Genomic DNA, 20,674 nt, shown 5'->3' with positions numbered 1-20,674 from the left:
GTGTGCATTTTAAGCCATTTTTTTTTTTTGTCAAACTTTTAAAAAGACTAACTGAATCTTTCCAAACATGATTTTTCTTAATACCCGTGATAGGATTCTGAATAATGAATGACGACACTGTCAGACCACAGAGGAAGCAACTGACACTATTGTGAGGCTCTGCTGGCCTCAGCACAGACAAAGCAGCCTCCCATCCGTGCATCTTCTCAAGCCTACATCCTGTTCAGTGAGCGCACGCTCCATGAAAGTAGCGATTTGCCTGAAACTGCAACAACTGGGACTGCCAACCACGAACCCAGTGCTCCAAACCCCAGAGCAGCTCGGCCATCCTCCCACACCTGGATCTGATGAGGACACCTCAGGGAGTCTTACCTCAAAAACACAGTGCAGGCCAGGGGGCAGCTGCAGAAGTCACCAGAGCCTCCACTGCACCTCAGTGGCTGTATGCATTCCAGCAACTCCAGCCGAGCCTTGGCTGACTCCTAAGGAAGGCATCTACCAGATCTGCTGCAAACTGCCAGAATGTTAGCTCAGAATATCCTTCAAATGTCTCCCATTGATCATTGGCAGTCTTTAAAAAGCGAGAGCAGGAAGCTATTCCCGGAGACCTAATTGCTCTCCGTGACACTTTACAAGGGGCAGCGTATGGCTTTCCTTTGTAAACCCTTCCCTCTGTGCCCAGATCCAGAATGAACGTCTTTCTTTAACATACACTAACTCCAGGGAGGGTGGACTCAACTGCAGGGAGAATTGCCGGACTCCTTCCCTGGGCAAGGCCACTGAGCACTGGGTACGTCTTGCCAAGTTCTTTCTCCTTTGGTTTGAAAACCCTTGTGTATTCCAAAAGCAATGCAGCCCATGTGTTTCTGATTCATTTACACTTAAATCATTAAAATGTTGTTTTGCGAGAGTTATTTGATGTCTAAAGAGCCTGACAGTCTACTTAATGGAGGTTTTACAGGCTTTTCTTTCTTGTCCTGCCTGCAACAGGGAACGTTTCTCTCAGGCAATGCCTGCGTTCGGACCTTCGTCCTCATCACACACACTCTTACTACATTATCAGCCAGAGCCTCACAAACATGCCAATCACACAAGGCTGGCACTCAGGAGAGCTAAAATGGAGGACTTGGAGGAAAGATGGACAGGAATGACAGTCAATGTCAAATCTTTGCTCCCTAAAAGTATGTCAAGGAGAGCTATCGCAGGGTGGGGAATGTGTTTGGCACCTTGATTCAAGTGGCAGGTAGCCTTCTGCCTGACTGAAAAGCAGCCCTCACACTCGTGCCTTGTTACAGCTTCTAGTCAGAGAACAAGGAGATGGGACCAGAAGCACGGCAGGTTGGTCAGAAAACACAGATCACAGCTAAAGTCTGGATCAGTGTCTAAAGCTCTTGAAATGGTTCAAAACTGAATTTCTCTGTTAGTGGATGCGCGTGGTTTGCAAACGCCACGCGTACTATGATATGTTACTGAGATGTGGTGTCATAGAACCCACGAGAGATAGATTCCTTCCTCCCTTCCTAGGTGTATGACCACCTTCTCTGGGTAGTTTCTTTATTGGAAAGTGGAGTTAGAATGCTACCACTGACCGGAACAAGGTGCTGGAAGGAATGAGTGGGGACAGGGTTAGCACACAGCGCCATTCTAACAGCTGGCTTGAAGTGGCAATGGCCTCAGGGAGTGCCGGTGGTTATCTGGATGCCTTGGCCAGTCATATAACCTTGCTAAGCCATCATTTCCACCCCTGTAAAAGATACATCACAGAGAACCCTCAGAAGTTTGCGAACGTAATTTAGATAGCATTTGTGCCTGACAATGAAATGATGACCCCCACACCCCCACCCCTCACACTCTCTTCATTTTTGTGTGTTATTACTGTGGAGAGGGCCACATCATGCAGACAAGTCAGAGTGCAGAGGTTATGCTGTGGTGGGAGTTACAGTAGGAGTTAATTGCGGAGAGGGTTACCTGAGGTGCTGTCTTTATGAAGAGGGCTCTCTTATTTCTTACTCAGCTCAGCAGAGATCCACTGTACGATTCATTTCTCCATGGGCCTGGGGCATTGACATCCCACAGGCACAGGTCTTTCTGGGTGCTCGGGTCACCTGGCTCTCTGACTTTGCTGAAGCCTTTTTCCCAACTGGGTGAATTAGATCCCTGCGTGCTCACAGTTAAAGAGCGCCACGTGGCAGCCTTTCAAGTGGGGAGAATAAGTAACCAACTGCAGAAACTGCTGCTCCCTCACCGGCAGGGCCAGCCACGAGGTTTTCAGAAAAAACCTGCGGATGTCCACAGACAGGCTGAGGCTTGGAATCTGCATTCTTTTTTATAATCTCCTAAAATTGCCTTTTCGGTTGGCTGTTTCTGTTTAATTGTTCTTTTGCTGGGGTTCTGAAGTAGAACAATTACAGCCATCAGGCAAGGGAGGCTGAAGAGAAATTAGTCTCTGTGTGTCTTTCTGTCTCTGTGTCGTGTCTCTCTGTCTCTCTCGTGTCTCTCTGTCTCTGTCTCTGTCTCTGTCTCTCTCTGTCTCTCTCTCTCTGTCTCTCTCTCTCTCTCTCTCTCTCTCTCTCTCTCACACACACACACACACACACACACCTCTAAGTCGCTCAGATTTTTTTTTCTCAAGGGCTGCAGTCCCTCCCAAGGAGGGGACTGGCTAGCAGATCTTCCAAAGAAACAGTCTGTCAGGTCCCTCTGAGTGTGCATAAGCTCAGTCAGAGAGAGGAGAGAGGGAAAGCCAGAGGGAGTGGGGGAGAGGGGATCTGTTGCAGGCAGGGGAAGGCGTGACCTGAATGGAGAATGCCAGCCAATTCCAGAGACACACAGGGACCTCAGAACAAAGATAAGGCATCGCTGACACCACACCGGGGACTGGGACGAGCTCACAGACAAGTCGGGCAGAAGGGACCAAAGCCAGGAGCACACAAGGCAGGAAAATGAGGTGAGTGCTCGGTTAGGGAAAGACACCGGGTTCCCTCTCCAAGACCAAGAGTAGAGCAGCCTGCTGGGTCTGACCTTGTCTCTAGACAGACTCACCTGCTTATCCTCTGGGTGGTTGGGGATGGGGGATTCTCATCAATCCTCGGGGCCCTGCAAAGGGAGTCCTGTTCCCGGGGCACCTTTTCAGGGAGTCCGGAGACTCGCAACTTGAAACCAGATAGTTTGTGCAAAGCCTGTTCCTGGCGCGGCTGAGGCTCGGCTCAGATTTCTCTCTCTGCCAGCACAGGGTGCTGCCTACTGGCCAATGTGATCCTCCTCCTCCTCCTCCTGCCCACAAGACTGATTCTTCCTTTTCGCTACTCGGCAAAGAGCAGTGACTTCTTTCTCCCAAGACTTTGAGAGTTAGATAATGTGTTTGTGTGTTTATATTTTTTTTCCTGACCGGAAAAGAAAACAGTTCCCCATAGCCTCGCTTGTGGTTTCTTGAGTCTTCAGAAGTTTGCCAGTTAAACCTCAATTTAGAAAACTAGAAACCTGTCCCCATTTTACAGTTCCCTATAAATTCTGCATTTCTCACTGAAATCAGAGGCAGCTGGTGACATGAATCAGGCTATGAAATGCACCAAATGGCTCTTAAAGAGACACCACATTTTTTTTAAAGGAGCATTTGGGATTCGGAGACCTACCACTTTAAATTCTAATGGGCTTGAAGCTCTTCAACCTTTCCTGTCTGCTGTGTTACTTGATGCTCCTCACTGGGCATTTCTTATAAGCTTTTCCAGAGTCTGAAACCCCAACTATTCCTAATTATTTTTAAGTCTTATAAGTGTCAAGGCTGCTAGAAACACTTAAAAGGAGCCAGGAAAAAAAAAAAACACACACACACACACTCTATAGATGTGTTAAGTCCCTGCACACTTATTTCCCATTCATTTTCCTTTAAATCAGGAAAGTTTCTAATTGTTTCTTTTCTTCGGTCACCTGATAACTTTGCTCAGTCCGGGGCCAATAACGGGCTCCAATCTGTGTAACTTTGAAATTCCATTTACCTGTGGCTGGGAGGAAGAGCTAACTAAATCTCTAAAAGTTAATTCCATCATTCTGATCTTTGTAAAGTTGTCATTCTGCCAGAAATGTTCATTTTTCCTTTCTTCTGAAACAATGGCTTTTCTTCCTTCGTACGTGGAATGGTAACCTGCCCTACCTGGGCCTCAGCCAGCCCCAAGCACACCCTGGTACCTGTGTAACCCTCAGCTTGGGACAGCCCTCCCAGGTGTTTACCGCCCAAAACTGACTGGGCAGACTCTTGTCTCCTTTCTGATATCCGTCCCACAACCACGGCACCTCTTCCTTTGTTCTCATCTGTGGCCATATTTCTTATCATCATAACTACTTATTCAAATGTCCACTTCCCCTTCCAAGGGATGTAATCAATCTTCACCTTTGTAGAAGGTCATGTGACCAGCACCTAACATAATATCCCTTTTCTAGTAAAAACTCAGTAACTTGACAGAGTCGGATTCAATTACTGAATATCAAAAAGAAGTTCTAGGAAAGTGTTCCGCCGCCTGTCCCTAAAGGGTCTAGACTCCCAAGGCAACAGCACTTCAGAGTTTGCAAGACGCTTTCATGAACATTGCTTCATCTCGACTTCGGTTTGGTGTGACCTAAGGATTAATGGGTACATGAGATAGAAGCAGTTAAGCAACTTGCCCAGGGCCACACTGATGATCTGGAAAAGGCCCAGACTCATTCTTGTGTCTTTTGGGCTCCACTGGTTTTCCCGATACACTCTATGAGGCTCTCACTCCCAGCTGCAGACTCCAGCGGTCTATGGTACTCGAGGAATGCCAATCCCCAGGCAAGAGAACAGAACTGCACGCACAGAGGAGGGGATCAAACATTAGTATTTTTTTTTAAATTTCCACATAAAGCTATGGGTTTTTTAGAATTATTTTTCACAGGATTAATTGCTTTGGCCAGATGCCTGGGCATGATACGGGCATGGACCCAACTTCTTCTGTGAGCTTTTGTTATTCTTTTCTTCTGTTGGAGTTGATTCACCATATGGTATTTGGCATGATGTGCCATCTCTTAGGATATACTTTTCATCGTCTGTCAAGTGAGCCTGGTTGGGTAAGGGAAGCTCTGTAGTCTCTTCCAACTCTGAGTCTTAAAAATGGAGTGTTGGTTGGCATGTACATTGAAATGAGGGGAGCGAATGGAGAAGCTAGGGAGTGCCACTCATTCTACAGTCTGACTCACACAGCTTCTTCATGTGTCCCTGAGAGCCTGCTCTTACCTCAAGAGACTGTAAAACCCCAGCTCTCTGTATCACTTTTGACATTTCAAGCACAGGTAGCTCAACTCTTTTGATCGATAACAGGTGTCAGGGCTTGTACAGCCTAGTGCGGGAGAAGCCGAAACCGGATGGCGAGGAGAAGCAAATGCTGCCGTACGTATCCTTCGATTCACAGCCCCTCAGGCAAGCAAGCAAGCAAGCATATGTTTCAGCCTCTCACACGAATGGAGATATCTGTTTCATGCATCTACGTCTGTCTCGAGATGCAAAGGAGAGAACACTCCACAGATTTCTCCAGCCTCCTACCACACACAGCCCTCAGGCCTGGGCTGAGGGGGTCAGTCAGTTGTCAGCCTCGGCAGAACTGACCTGAAGAGTCTTTCTCCTCTGTGGGTTCTGGAAAAGGCACATGGGGAGAAAGTCGACCTTTCAGCCTTGTGTAATCCAGTTGTCACTATTACAGAGAAGTTGGGTTTGTGAGGCAAAGCACATGCCTCTCAGTATGTGGCATGGTAGAGTCATCGGAACAAGCCTTTGCCTTGGGCTGGATACTTAAAGCTCATTCTAATGCTCCCGGGCAGCAGAGTCCTGTGGGAAACCATTATTCCTATTACCATGTATGAGATGAGGAAGCAAATGGAGAGTTCCCGTGATTTCCCTGAAGTGGGTAGGAGAATAAAGTCAAGGCCTAGAATTGAATCTATCTTTCCATGCTGGGCACTTTCAGCAAAGGGAACGGAAGTACATTTCATCATTCAGAAATGGGGTACCTGGGCCCTGAAAGTTATCCCCTGAATTCCCTTTTCCTATAAATTCACTAGGTAACTTGGACCCATGCCTTCTCCTGCCTCTACCTCCAAAGCCCTTCCTTTACAGACTGCTTTAGAACAATATTGACCTTGGCCCCTGGATTAAAACATGTTTTCCTACTAGCCTCCCGCATGTCGCAATTGCAGGGGCCAAGGGGAAAATTTTTAAATGATGTTATTTTCCTTATGGGTAAAAGCAATACATGATAAATATATTTTCTTTTTAAGTTTTTATTGATGGATATGCCTGCCTACCTACCTTGTCTGTATGTGTCCAGTATGTTCAGGTACTCATGAAGGCCAGAGGAGAGCATACACTCCACTCCCCTGAACACGAGTTACAAATGCTTGTAAACCATCTGATGTGAGTGCTGAGAACTGAACCCAGGTCCTCTGCAGGGGCAGCAAGCGCTTGGAATCACTGAGCCATCTCTGCATCCCCTCAACATAATATTCCACTCACACAAAATGAAAACATTTGCACTCATATTCTACAGGCTGCCATGCTAATCCTTCCAGACCTTTCTATATGCATCTGTTTTCCTTTTATGTATCTATTACATAAAACACCTAGATAATCTGGACATGTGCTTATTCACCATTTATACACTGAAAAATTCATAAGTATACATACATGTACCTGAATCTGAGTTCAGGGGAAGGAGATCTTGGCACAGAATTGACTTCCTGATTAACAAAGACATAACTGTTAATCCAAATTCTTGGCAGAGTTCCCTAGCTTTGACTGTCTAGGTTATTTAAGACTCTCTCTCTCCGTGGCCCTTCTTTTACTTGTTCTTTGGCATCTGTTATATGCCAGGCTCCCTCCTAAATACTTTATATGCATCAACTTTAATAATGATGGGAGACCTATAAATTAGGAAGTATCTATGTATGACGGGACCAGAGCCTGGGGAAGCAAACTACCTAGGTTTTTACAAAGGAGGAACTGGGGTTTGTACCCAGGAACATTCAACCCCTAAGGATTTGTTGGAAGCAGAGCAGTGTGCTAGCTGCTCTAACACAGGCTGTGGGAGCTGCGGGGGATGAGTTCATAACTAGGGGAAAGCAGAAAAAGGGAGAAGTAAATGTCGGGAAAGGGTGGAGCATGTGTATCGTGAGGCCGAGGTGTGCGAAGAATCCCAAGTGGTCTTGAGAGCAACAGAAGAAGAAGATCAGCCTAAAATTGCAGGTCTGGTCAGCCACCTCAGGAGCAGATTCTGTGCCTAAGCAGCAGGGTTTCATCTGTGTTAGAACCAAATGGAGTAGAAGACTTAGCCAGGAGGGAAGGGACTGAAAGATCACTTAGGTCATGGTAACAGTTTAAATGACGTAATTGACTGGAGACAGAAGAGATGGGTTTCTAAAGCATAGAATGAATAGGGCTTGGTGACTATCATGTAGTACATCAGGCTCAGAGAACTGGCAGGCAGCCACAGCACTAAAGGAACTCAGAAATGGAGCTGGAGGGGTGCCAGAGTCCAGAGTGCTTACTGTGCAAATGTGACAGCCTGAGTTCCATCCCCAGAGTCCACATAATAAGACAGGCAAGGACACCAGCTTGTAGTTTCGGAGATGGGGAGGCAAAGATGGGAGGCTCATTGGCTAGCCGGCCTAACGTAATCAGTGAGCCGTTGATCGCATGCGAGATGCTGTCTCCAAAAGCATTGGAGATGCTGTCTCCAATGGCCCCTGTGGAACAACACTTGAGGTTAATCCACACTCATGCACACACACCCACAGGAACTAAAAATATCAAAAACAATCACAGGAACCTGGTAGGAGAAAAGCTAAAGGGTGAGTCTTGTTTGAGTTCAAGGTCCTTGGGTCTTGCTGGGAAAGTGCTATGCTGTGACCTGGTTGTGACCTGACCGATAGGACTATGACCAGCCTTAGTTATCTATCCTGCCTCAACAGCATTGCGTCATCCATGTGTGATGCTGGGTTTCCCATCCCCCACCCCACCGTGCAACTCTCTTTTAGCGGTCCATGATACTTTACTTCTCCAAAAATGGATTCTAAACTTTTGATTGTTATAGAAAAGCATTCCCCAAGACTTATTTTCTTCATTCTGTTTTTATCCACTGGCTTTGTAGGAAACAACTTTTTCTTCCCAGAATATTAAATGTGTTCAATGTCTGTCGACTCTGCCACTGAGTGTGAGCTTCATCCCAATAGTGCAATTATTAATCATAGCTTTAAAGCTACATAAAGAATTTATGGTTCCTGAGTGAGGTGCAGCTGAAGAAGTAAAACCAATTATCGCCTAATTGTAATAGTTATGCTTTCCAGAGTAAGACGGCATGCTTCAGCAGCCCAAGTGGGATTCTTTCTAGAAAACTTAAGTATGCACATCAACTTTTCAAAAGAGCAAAGCTAGAATCAATCTTAGAAATCATCTACTTAGTTTCTTGAAACATCCTGCCCAGCAGGCGAGCGAGGTCTGGAGGAGAAAAGTAGACCAGCGGATGTTTACTTCAGTTGGGAACCTGCAATCACTGATGTGAGTGAAACCTCTTTCGTGTCTTTCAGGTTCCTGTCTTTCAGACAGCTTCTCCTCTACCATGTTCTGTGCCTCACCCTGACGGAGATTTCAGCCCATACTGTGGAGCTAAATGAAATGTTTGGCCAGATCCAGTCCCCTGGCTATCCGGATTCCTATCCGAGTGACTCTGAGGTGACCTGGAATATTACCGTCCCGGAGGGGTTCCGGGTCCAGCTTTACTTCATGCACTTCAACTTGGAATCCTCCTACCTTTGTGAATATGACTATGTGAAGGTGAGACCTCCGATGCTCTCTAACCGGGGATAGGTACCATTCTTCTTCATGGGGTTGCGTCTAGTGAGGGAGACTCACTCTCAGGGACACGATGCAATGAACGGTGTAATGGAAGTGGTTAGCCAAGTTCAAGCCTATGAGAGCTGACACAACAACTTTCTCCATACTCTAATCTCAATGTCTGTAATGCATCCAACAGCCACTGCTCTAACATTCCCAAGAAAGAGTATAAACCCAGGGATGAGCAAACCACAGAGAATGGTAATTATGTCAGACACTGAGGTATTCTTTTTTTTTCTTTAAAGGTTTATTTATTTATTTTATGTATGTGAGTACACTGTAGCTGTCTTCAGACACACCAGAAGAGGGTATTGGATCTCATTACAGATGGTTGTGAGCCACCATGTGGTTGCTGGGATTTGAACTCAGGACCCCTGGAAGAGCAGTCAGCTCTTAACCACTGAGCCATCTCTCCAGCCCAACACTGAGGTATTCTAAAGCACTGCCAACTTCCTTAAATAATAACCAAAGCTTTAAGATTATAGGCTATGCAGCAGTCAACAGTAAGAGGCAAGATTTGAAGAAGGAAGGCTAGTGTGTAATTCTGAAGGCCTCAGATGTTTTGTCAAAAGTTTATCTTTTATTAGCAAAGGACACAGCCATAGAAGGGAAGTGACTTAATAGGAAATATTAAAAATATATAAAGAAAGCAGGGAAATATCACAACATATGGGCAATAATCCTAGGAATTGCCGTAGGAGAGAAATTTTAGCTTTAAAGTTAAAGACAGGCATGTCTCTAACTCCAGGACATAATAGAAGCTAGGGATAGGACAATGGGGAAGGTCAAAGCCTTCGAACAAACTCAAATTATGTCTGTAAAAATAACCCCACAAACTTTAATAATAACAAAGTGGATGTGAAAAGGTTTAAAATATGCTAAGATCAGGTTTATTAAGGTAGTACCTACTTCAGAAAGTTATGAAAACCAAAAGATTTACCTTTTTACATATGTATGTATATATTTTAATGTGTATGAGTATTTTATATATAAGTGAACTACGTGTGTGCAGTGCCCACAGAGGCCAAAGGAAAGTATTGGATCCCCTAGAACTGGAGTTATAGTTGGTTGTGAACCGCTGTGTGGGTGCTGGCCCCAGGACTTCTGGAAAAGCATTTCTCTGGCCTCGTGAAGTACCTACAAAGTTCTCTGACTTCCTCGAAAGAGTTCTCACCAAATAAGCCCAAAGTCAGCTTTCTACACCTTAAACTCTAGTGTACTCTTACCTCCCCACATCCTGTCATTCATCAACAGTGAACCTTGTATTAACCAGACTATCCGATGATCAGCAAAGTAGTGAATTTTCAAGACACCCCCTTTATCTATATAATCTCATTCAAAGCTCAGAAAAGTTTATGAGATATGAACACCTATCCTATCTCACAGCAAAACCAACCCAGAAAGGTTAAGTGACTCAAGGCAGTGCATCTGGCAGATGGCAGGTCAAGATCCCAACCCGTGTCAGGTGAGTTTGAACTCCATGTTTGTTTAGCTACACTGAACAGTCCACAAGCTATGCTCCCCTGAGTCCCAGGATATGAAAGATCACAAGAGGCACAGGGAATGCCAAGGGTAGCTGTGAATCCCTCCCCTGCCTCAAACTGTTTTATTTGTAGAGCATTAGCATGGCACCAAATGTTCACATGGTGTTCCATGTCCAGGTTCTCAATCTTAGCATCGTCGATGTCTGGAGCCAAGCATAGACATTGCTGAGAAGCAGGGTTTACAACACTGAAGATTCCCTGGCCTCTGTTTAGTAGATGTCAGTGGTTATTCCACCTGATTGTCCTAACCACCAGTGTGTACAGATGTTGACACTATCCTAGAACCATTGCTGCTTGGGGTGTTGCCATTGTCTGGGTGCCCTGTTTTATGGACAATAGGACTATTGGGATGCAAAAGATCTAACATCCCAAGAAGAAAGATCAGCCTAAAATACATGGACTCTGGGCAGCTGGAAGTGTACTTAAGACAGCCTGCAGAATGAGTTGCTGAGTTGAAGTCCTTGTGAAATAGACACATTTGTCTAATTCCTACAGGGGGAGGGGTTCATATGGGGGAGAGCGTTTGCATGGTTGACCGTCTGGGATACCCTCCTAGCATCAGTATCAGCTGCCTGCGAGGTTCTGGCACTTGTGAGGCAGGAACAGGTATCCCACTGCAAGATGCTGTCACATCTGCTCGCAGCTGGCACTCATATAGAGACAGTGCCTTGTGTACTCATCCACATATGTGCCATACAATTGCCCTCAAAGATAAGAACTCATAAAACTTAAGCTTCAGGGCCTGTAGAAGTCCATATCTTCGTATTTTATAGGATTGTGCTGAATGTTACTGTGATTTAAGTATTTTTCCTCTCATAAACATGATATAATAACTTAAAGTTTGCCTAGTACAGAAAAACACAGATAAGGAACTAGTGAATCTTGTTAGTTTCAGTAACTTCCTGAACCTTGTGTACTTGTTGGGTATGGGTGAGCCTTAAAGCTCCCCCTAGTTGCTCATTGTCCTGGATCACCCTGCAGCATTTTGAGGCCCCTTGCTTGAGTTTGTAGCTCATTGGCCAAAAGAAGAGATTGAAGATCAGAATTCAAAGGGAAATCTAACACTCTGCCTTTGAACTCTCGAGTCCAAAAGTATCACACAGAGTTGAAATCTGTTCTGCCTTTCAACCCCAGGTTCCAGTGTACAGCCAGTACATATTTTATCGTTTAACTTGTTAATGAGACAGAGTCTCTTCTCTTTCTAACTGAACGCAAGCACAAATATCCCATGGCTCCAGGATAAGTCAACACTACTCTCCCAAATCCTATTTGTTCATCTGTTCAATGAGGATTGGATCACTTTTCCCAGGGATGCATGAACAAATGTCTACTCTTCCTGCTAGGAACCCTTAACCAATCAAAGGAATGACTCTGCCTAAGTCCAAGTTGGTGAACCAGGGATCATTGGGGTTACTTACAGAATGATGGAGGAGGGGTTACAATGGTTCAAAGGCAGCTGAGCCACCCCAAACCCACCTTGGCTTGAGTGACAACTCATGACAGCTCCATTCTGGGTCCTTGTGTGACTTGAAGACTGTTGGAGACAGGCTGGAAAGACTCTTGAAGGTATCTCAGAAGATGGGAGGTTCTCTTCTGACCCGCAAGGCCTAGTGAATCTTGTTAGTTTCAGTAACTTCCTGAACCTTGTGTACTTGTTTAAGTCTTAAGGAGCTTCCTTCAGGAATGTGTGTTGCTGCCTGCAGAAAATTGAAGGAAAAAAAAGTGGGATGAGATGATCCCTAAACCTCCCAATCTTACTTACCTGAATTTTCCAGATGACCTCTCCAAGTCTTCATTATCCTATATTATTTAGCCAGTTCTTAAAGTCCCATGGCCATTATTAGTACATAAGTAGAGCCTGCATATTTTCAGGGAATGCTTCAGTGAGATACTATCTGAATTGAACTTGTAAAGATAGCACACCACTGCTGATATTTACCAAGTAACTTAAAATATCATCAGTTTCCTTTGGCAAGATAACATCTCAGACTATTTTGGGGCTTTTTGCTCCATAGCTGAATTTTCCTTGGAGCGAAGGGGTCGGTTTAAAAGACCACCCAACTCACATGAACCCTTTCCAGTCTAACCCACATCCATGGAGCTCTTTTGCTACTCATGTCCTTCAGAGTGACCGTGAGGGAACTGCTGACACCTCATGTCATCAGTCCAAGGCAAAACAGGACCTCAGCGCTGTGAGTCGGATGCTCACAATTATGGGGATTCCTCGCTAGTCTGCTTTCCTGCCATCCTCAGTCTTCAGGACATGTGCACATCTGCACAGCAACATCTGCTTCCTTGGAATGTGCTGTCACTGTGGAGTCCTGCAGTGCACAGATGCGGCATATGACTCACAGCTGGTGGGTGCTGCAGACGAAGGGCCCAGTAGAGATGCTGAGCCCTGAGGTTGGAAGCCTCAATTCTGCTTATCATTCTATACTACGACATTAGCCTTAGGCAAGTGGCTTCTTTTAGAAGGAACCTCTCTTTGTCCATCCTCCCTTCCCTTGTCAAACAGGAAGCTGATTTACATGGTCCATAAATCCACCTAAGCTCAGTATTCAAAGACCTTAGAAACCAAAATCCAATCCATCGTCATCGTGTCAAAAGAGTGGGGAAGGATAAACTGGCCCATCTCAGGCCTAGGGCAGTATCTGAAAATTGTTGATCTTGTCTGGAGTGGTATTGCACATCTTTGAGCCCATCATGTGGGAGGCACAGACAGGTGGATCACTGTGAGTTTGAGGCCAGCCTTATATATCCAGTTCCAGGTGAGCATGAGGTTAGATGTGGAAACCCTATCTTTTCTTCTTTTAAATTAATCAAGCTATAGGAGTCCTATCTAATGAATACCTAGGTTTTAAGTTGCAATATGTAGCAAATGTTACCTGTAGTCAAATTGTTACAACTCTCTTACAGTTAAATTCTATTATATAGACAGAAAATACAGGATTTCCCCAGAAATTGCAACAAATTAAGTTTAACTGAGCATCAGATCAAATGATTGACTTATAAAGGCATCACGAGGTGAGAATTGTGGGAACGCAAACCTTCAGGCACAGAAGTTCACACCATTTACACCTCCCATTCCAAGTTCATTCAGACCAACTCCTTGTTACGAAAAAGGCATGCAGCACTCCAGTTCAGTGTCTATCTATCTAGCTAGCTAGCTAGCTAGCTATTATCTATCTATCTATTATCTATCTATTATCTATCATCTACCTACATCTATCTAAACATCTATCATCTATCTATCTATCTATCTATCTATCTATCTATCTATCTATCTATCTATCTTTCTGTCTGCGTTTCTCTCCTCAATTGCTTTCTCTCAATTCCCAACCCCAAAACTTAGTAGCTACTAAGTGTCCAAAACATGCAGTGCCCCATTATGTTGTTAACCTTGCATCCCTTATATAATGAATATTTCTTGTGTCCTTTCCACTCTGAGCCCCTTAGCCTCCCGTCCTTAGTCAGTTTCCCTAATACATTGCAATGTTCTCCTAAATACCTCTCAGATATCAGTCTTTCCCATAAGTCTGCCCTCTGTAGAAATTCAGAGGCATCATCTTCAAGTATCTCTCGGCTGATGCTAATCTTACGATCTTTCTGTACCTACACATTTTCTTATGAAGCCCAAGATTCCATAGATAGCCTATCCCTAAGATGAACACTGCCAAACCTGGGTACCCAAGGACAAGTAGTATAGTCCTGCCCACCAGAAATTCACAATTTCAAAGGCTGTAACGAGACAATTACATAATTACAATTTTAAAACCTGCACAAGAGACACAAGGCAATACACATGTGTGTAAGTGGCCACTTCTGTATGGTCAGAAGATCTCGGTGTTTTCGATAAGGCTGAGTAGAGGGCCAGCATGGTGCTTCCTGGAATGAACTGTATGGGCAGTTAACCAGGGCTCAGAGATTGAAATGGATGTACTGGTGGAGACAGGGAGAATATTCAGGGCTGATATGTCTTAGGGAGAGACACAAGAAAAGCCTAGAACAATTATGTAGCGAGGGACTAAGAAAACATGCAGTAAATTTGGCTTTAAACATGGCCATCCAGAGTGATAGACAAAAGACTAACTGGTTGTGTTGATTTGGAGACTTTAGCGTGCACACCATGGTCATAAACACGTGATCAACAGGTTGACTTGACTCATCAGTACATTGTGTTTGCCGGTGTTAGATGACCTCACTCTGTTTTGAGAAGAGAAATTAGTAGCAAAAACAAAAATAGAAATGATATCAACATAGATTTTGCGATCTCACACAAAAATCACCATTTCCCTTAGAAATGCTGGCAATATTGAGAGACAAGCAACTGGCAGCCTATAGAGTTGATGTAGTCAGAGCTCCCACTCCAGTGCCCAAACATTCTCATCTCTTGCTTGCACCCTCCTTGTAGTAAAGAATGTAAAACTTTCCCTGCCAGGGAGTCTACCCTCCCAAAAAAAAAGGAAACAGAGAAGTGCCAGAGAGGCGTATATTTCAAGGAAAATTATTTGAAAACATTCTTTGTGGAATGAAGAATGTCTGTCTGCATTTAATGTGCAAAATATGTTTCTGTCTAAAGAAAGTCCTTTGTACTTTCAGTGTGACATCATCTGGCATCTGAGTGTAGGATTTCCAATGGGAAGCTATAAACTGAGGACAGGGGACATGGAGGTGACATAGTCAGCAGCATGTTTGAGTAAGTTTGATCTAGATACATAAATACAGGACTTAGGTAGAGGCCATAATGGGAACCTATTGACTAGATTGAGTGTGTCAGTTGGATAGAACATGTGTCTAGAGGAAGCTCACAAGGCCTCTGCAGAAAGCTGTACATCACAGGAAATGGAGCACGTTGGAGAGGAAAAAGAAATGAGAGCTTCTAACCCGGGTTCTGACCTTCCGGTAACTACTGTCCCTGGGCATGGTGATTGGGAACCTGCACGGGCCAAGCAGGTTTAGAAGGCATGGGGCATGAGTACTGAGTCTGGACCACAACTGGAAATGCTAATCCAGATTTTAGGATGAGGTTTAACCAGACATAAGGATGAAATCAACTGAGTCACTATGCCTGAGACCCCTTGGCCAAGCTTCTTCATCCCTTAGCTAGGGCTTGTCCATTTTTTTAAAAAAATCTAGAATGTGCATAGTGTCTTCCTCACAGCCCGAGGTGGTGTGATCTTAGTGAAATGTGCTAAAAATGGCAATGAGACTCAGTGGTCTGAGTCTAGGTTTGAGAAACTGTGAGATCTATGACAGCTGTTTCCTGGATGGTATCTTGTAAAATGGCGATCTCATGATCCCCTTCTCCTGGGCTCACTGGGAATGTGAATGGGGAAAAGGCTTCAGAGACCTATGTCCAATGCAAATTAGCTAAGCCAGGCAGGGATGTAAGAAAGATAGCAAGGGACACATCTGGCATCAGTTGCTGCTCTGTGAATATAACCATCCTCTATTCACATTGCCTTGCTTTCTGGGTAATTCCTACTATGTGTTTTGAAAGTGCTGTTTAAAGGCAGGGGGCTGTGTCTTACCATCAACACTTTGACAGCAGTTTTCAATCGACTGCCGCATGCAATTCTTCTCATGAAATAAAAAGACACAGGTATTATACCTAGCTTACAAAGAAGGAAACTGAGGCACAAACAGAGCTGCCCAAGTCTCTCTGGAAAAGCCAAGTCTCAGTACCTGGTCTTTGCAGGATGAAGATGTGGTTTTGTTTCCCTTGGAGCACCTCTCAGGCTGATTCTACTCTGGAAAGGGCCTAGGCTTGTCTCTCAGCCATGCATTTATTTCTTAGGCAACAGTTTATCTATTCTGGTATTTTAGTGAAATTTGTAATATGGCATCAAGGGTTTCGAGGGTTCCTGTTTTGTCCAGCTTCTGTTAAATAACTTTGTCCTTTGTCCTGACTTTGAGAGGGCAATCCTTTTAAGAAATAATAAGGAACGGAGTCTGCAGTAGAAAGGATAGGAAGTGCTCAGTTGATATGTCTGACATGGGTGCATATACATTACATCCCCAGTCGTTCCCACTAAACTGCCAGCCATGGAAATTCAAGGTTGTGTCTGTGTCTTCTCTAGTAGCAGACTGTGTTCTGGACAGGACCGAAAAGGCACAAGTATTGTGGCAAGGAAAGAACACCATTCTAGAGATCACCCATTGGCTCAGGATAAGACCTTGGGCAAGTCACCAGTGTGTTCAGGGTGCAGCTCTCTCAGGAATGGGAGGATACCCGCTGGCTTTGCCATGTCCTTAGTATTTTCCCTGCTCTGAGACCCAGTGTCTTTTTCCCCAAGTCACATGGGTCAGTTTGCATCCTGCTGCATAATTAAGATAGAAGGCCGCTGACCTCAGTCTCTGACTTCATTGCAGCTCTGTGTTTACTTAGACCATGCTCATGAACCTTGGGCCATGCTGACCCCAGCTACTGCTGTGGCTCTGCTCATTCTCTGGGACTGAACAGGAGGCCTTGGCCTCAGAAGGAAGTGAGAAATGGATGAAGTTTCTCTTGAGTGATAATTGTAGCCCAAGCAGGATTCTTCCCACTGGGGGCCTGCTAACTGAAGAGAACGAAGTGAAAATGAACTTCAGAAAGTGTGACCAGATCTTATTTTAAGCAGGAAATGCAAACGACGCAGTCTCTGGGGTGGTGAGAAGGAAGAGCCTCACACGGGTCCAGGAAAGCCAGTGAATGTGGATGGACCCGTGTGACGTAGACGCTCTCTCTCTCTCTAGGGCACTGTGTACAGGGTACGAGTCCGTGTCCTTGTGTGTCCACAGGAAACTGCTTGGCAAGAAGGTAGAAGTTAAACTTTCCTTACAGGCGAGGAAAGTGGGAAAGGTGTTCAATCAGGAAATGCTAGGCAGCTACAATTTTAAGGTACGGGATCTGGGCCCCTGTATTTTATCCGCTGAGTAATGAGCCCACGGAAGCTGAGCCCACGGGAGCTGAGGCGCGTGCTGGGCCGTGAACAAGGGAGACAGGGAAGCCTCATTGCCAAGGGAATATCTGAGCAAAGATAACAAAGAAGATCTTAGTCTTGTGTTTCCTGGAGAGAAAGCATCCCACGCAGGAAGGGAAATGTCTGCTGTGTATGAAGAAGGAATTAGAAAGGACGCCTGGCAAGAGGGTAGATAGGCCAGGGAGGAAGGCTAGGGAATGGGGCTCTTGCAAGATGCTGTAGCTGTCAAACTAGTCTGACAGCTGCTTCTACACCCGATGTCTCCTTTGCCCTGACTCTCGGAGGCTAATATATTAATTGGTTTATTAATAATTAATTAATAATTAATGCAGATTGTATGTTCTGGAAAGCTGAGGCCTGGGGACAATGATACAAGCATTCGTAATTGAAGGAAAGTAGGGGGCGTGGGATGGACAAGGGATGGATCTTGGCACGTCATTCTTCTTTTGAATACAAAGGACATTAAAACCCCAGAAACAATGGTGGAACAATGGTAAAATAAATGAGAAATGATGAGTTTTCGTAGAATTTATTTATTTATAATATAGTTTGTTTAATTGTCATTTGGGGGAACTTAGCAATTAAGGATGGTTGTGTGACTGTTTAACAATTTGGGCAAAATCCTAGAAAAGTTGACAGTTGGCTCTTGTACGCTAATAGGCATTTCCGGATTCACAGCGCAACACAGCAGAATTGTGACAAGGACCCAGGGCCCTAGGATCGGTATTGCCAGTCCAGGTGAAGAATTTCTGTGCAAGGGTTTGAGGATATAAACAGGGTGGGTTAGGATAGGGTTCGGAGCTGTGGCAGTATCGCTCCTCCGTTCCTGCAAACTGCTGGAGAGGTTACTCAAAGCCGGGCTGATCACCGCCACCCCCCAGTCCAGACTGTGACATACCTTGAGCCTGGCAGCCCGTGCTATCTAACACAGCCGTCCTTTGTTTCATCCTGTCCCTAAGCTGTTTTCCTGCCCTGAGCCGTGGGGCCCAACCACCCTACACTACAGGGATTTGCATGTGAATGAGCAGCCCCCAAGCCAGGAAGAGGTGAGAGGGAGGATTCTGAGCCGTTCACAAGCTGGACGGATTGTAAATCCACGCTGGCTCTCCTTCCCAGCTACTGTCCGGGAGCCTCCTCGCTGTCCCACTGCAGCCTGCTCCAGCCCTCCAACCGAGATGTGGGGCACTGCTGCCTCCCACCTGCGGGAAGCCTGGATACCAATTCCCAGGCTCCGGGCCAGGCCCCTCCCCTGCCGGTCCTTTCTTCTCTCCCTGCCCATGCTGGTTTCTTCAGTTCGCTATCCTTCCTGGCACCGGTGGCAGCCACAGTCTCTCAGGACCTGGGAGCTCTTTCTCAGGCCCCCTCATTCTTTATGGTGTCTGCCCTTTGCACAGAGACAGGACCTTCCTGCGGTGTTGTCAAGCTCCGTTAAGAGGTTTTACTGTGGTTAGCTGAAAAATACAGTAAAATAAGACCACTGGGGGGCGTGGGGGGTATCAGTACACTAGGGCCATTAGGATGTAACGTAAAACCAGACTCAGTTTCCCCACCTAGGAAATAAAAAGTGTACACTTCAACTCTCCTTTCCAACTCTGACAGTTGATACAATTGTCTGATTCCAATTATTTGACCAGAGTTGGAAGTCATGTGAATTTTATCTCACGTTTGCTACGCACAGGCTGTGTAGCCTTTGAGGAATTCATATGACCTGTCTCTGCTTGAAACCGTGACGTCTCTCTGAGTCACACTCATTACGTACTCAGGACTAGGTGAAGTAGCACAGAGCTGAAGATGTTGCACAGGAATAAAGATGAGTCACCGTCTTATTTGTTTGTTTTTATTTAGGGAGTTGTTTATTCGTTGAGACAATGTTGTCTCGCTGTGTATCTCCCTCATCCTGGAGCTCACAGAGATCCCCTTCATGAGCCACCACTCCTGGCTGTTCATCATTTGTTTTTTTAAGGCCACATGGTGTGGGGCCAGGACTGAAGCATTGACACCCCCGCCCCCACCCCCATGTCCACCCCAGCACATCTATCTGAAGTCAACTAAAATCTCCCAGCTATGTGACTTCACAGGACTGGCTTTCAAGAGCCTTTTAACGATCGCTGATATGCCAGCGATCACCTTTCCCTTCAGGCTCGGGATATCGTCTGGTGTCGGCTACATTTACTTAATTTGCTTCCACCATTTTCTTTAACTGAAATGTGCAGCCACTTGTTAGAGTTGCAAGACTAATGTGTCATCCACCGGCCTGGTCCCTGCCGGTGAACATGGTTCCCTTCTAACCAAATGCCCCAGTATACTTTTGGGTCCATTGGGGTTCATATATATATATTCTGCCTATGAAGGGAAATATATTACATATTTGTCATTCAAGTCTGGCTTATTAGAGCAATGTATCTTCAAGCCCAAGTTTCTTTTAAGTCTAAAAGCAAAGAAGAATTACCTGTAGTTTGACTCGAATTCCCTCTGCTTTGTACTCTGGTGATGTTTAGTCAGTGTACGTATGTGTGTAAACAAGGTTACATCCCCACGTAGAAGACCAAGGAATAACTGTAAATTCAATCAAGTGGTCTGATCAGCCTTGGAAGGTACACATTTCTTATTTCCTCAGATGCTAGTGTAGGGGGTATCCTTGGTTTATGGTTAAGGGTGTAGAAAAGGCTAAAGATGAAGAGTGAGTGGCTTTTAAGACCCCAGGAATCTACTAGATCATCATACTCAAAATGTCCACTCACAAATGTCAGATTTACTCATCGTCCCCAAACACTTCTTTCACAGACTTGTCCCCACAAATTCTCTTTCACTGTAACAAACCACCCCAGCCCTGCGTAGCTGAGTATCATTCCATTTCCTCAGACTCCTGTGGTCAGGAATTTGATCTGGGCTGAGTGGAATGGTCCTTTCCTGGGTTAGCTTAGGGTCAACTAAGCATCAACACTGTTCAGAGATTCACTGAGGTTCATAGGTACAAAATTATCTCACATACTCACCTGGTGGTTAAAGGGAGTCAACTGGGTGTTCTAGGAATTGCTTGTAGAAATGCATTGCCAGCCCCCATCACTTTTATACTCCAATGGGCATCCTAAGGTTTCTTCTTGTGGTGACTTCAGAGTAGGGTTTCAGATGTGAAATAGTGATAAGGGAAAAGAGTCAACTAACAAATAAAAATATTATGCTGGGCAGTGGTGGCACAGCCTTTAATCCCAGCACTTAGAGACAGAAGCAGGTGGATCCCTGTGAGTTCGAGGCCAGCCTGGTCTACAGAG

General features: G+C 45.2%; 1 protein-coding gene across 2 annotated transcripts in view; it reads left to right on the top strand.

The window, feature by feature from the left end:
* Nucleotides 1-2,699: 2,699 nt before the first annotated feature.
* Masp1 (mannan binding lectin serine peptidase 1) overlaps nucleotides 2,700-20,674 on the top strand; it is a 70,799-nt gene continuing 52,824 nt past the window's right edge. The window contains exons 1-2 of one of the 2 annotated variants that reach the window (XM_032900034.1): nucleotides 2,700-2,947; nucleotides 8,590-8,836. In XM_032900034.1, the coding sequence (XP_032755925.1) occupies nucleotides 2,943-2,947; nucleotides 8,590-8,836 (252 nt within the window). In that variant the 5' untranslated portion in view covers nucleotides 2,700-2,942. The remainder of the gene's footprint in view (nucleotides 2,948-8,589; nucleotides 8,837-20,674) is intronic. The other variant, XM_032900035.1, reaches the window with a different exon arrangement.

Source organism: Rattus rattus, chromosome 4, assembly GCF_011064425.1.
Source record: "Rattus rattus isolate New Zealand chromosome 4, Rrattus_CSIRO_v1, whole genome shotgun sequence".
Classification (NCBI taxonomy): Eukaryota; Metazoa; Chordata; class Mammalia; order Rodentia; family Muridae; genus Rattus; species Rattus rattus.
Note: the sequence above shows the minus strand (reverse complement) of the source record. Positions and strands in the feature narration are given on the sequence as shown.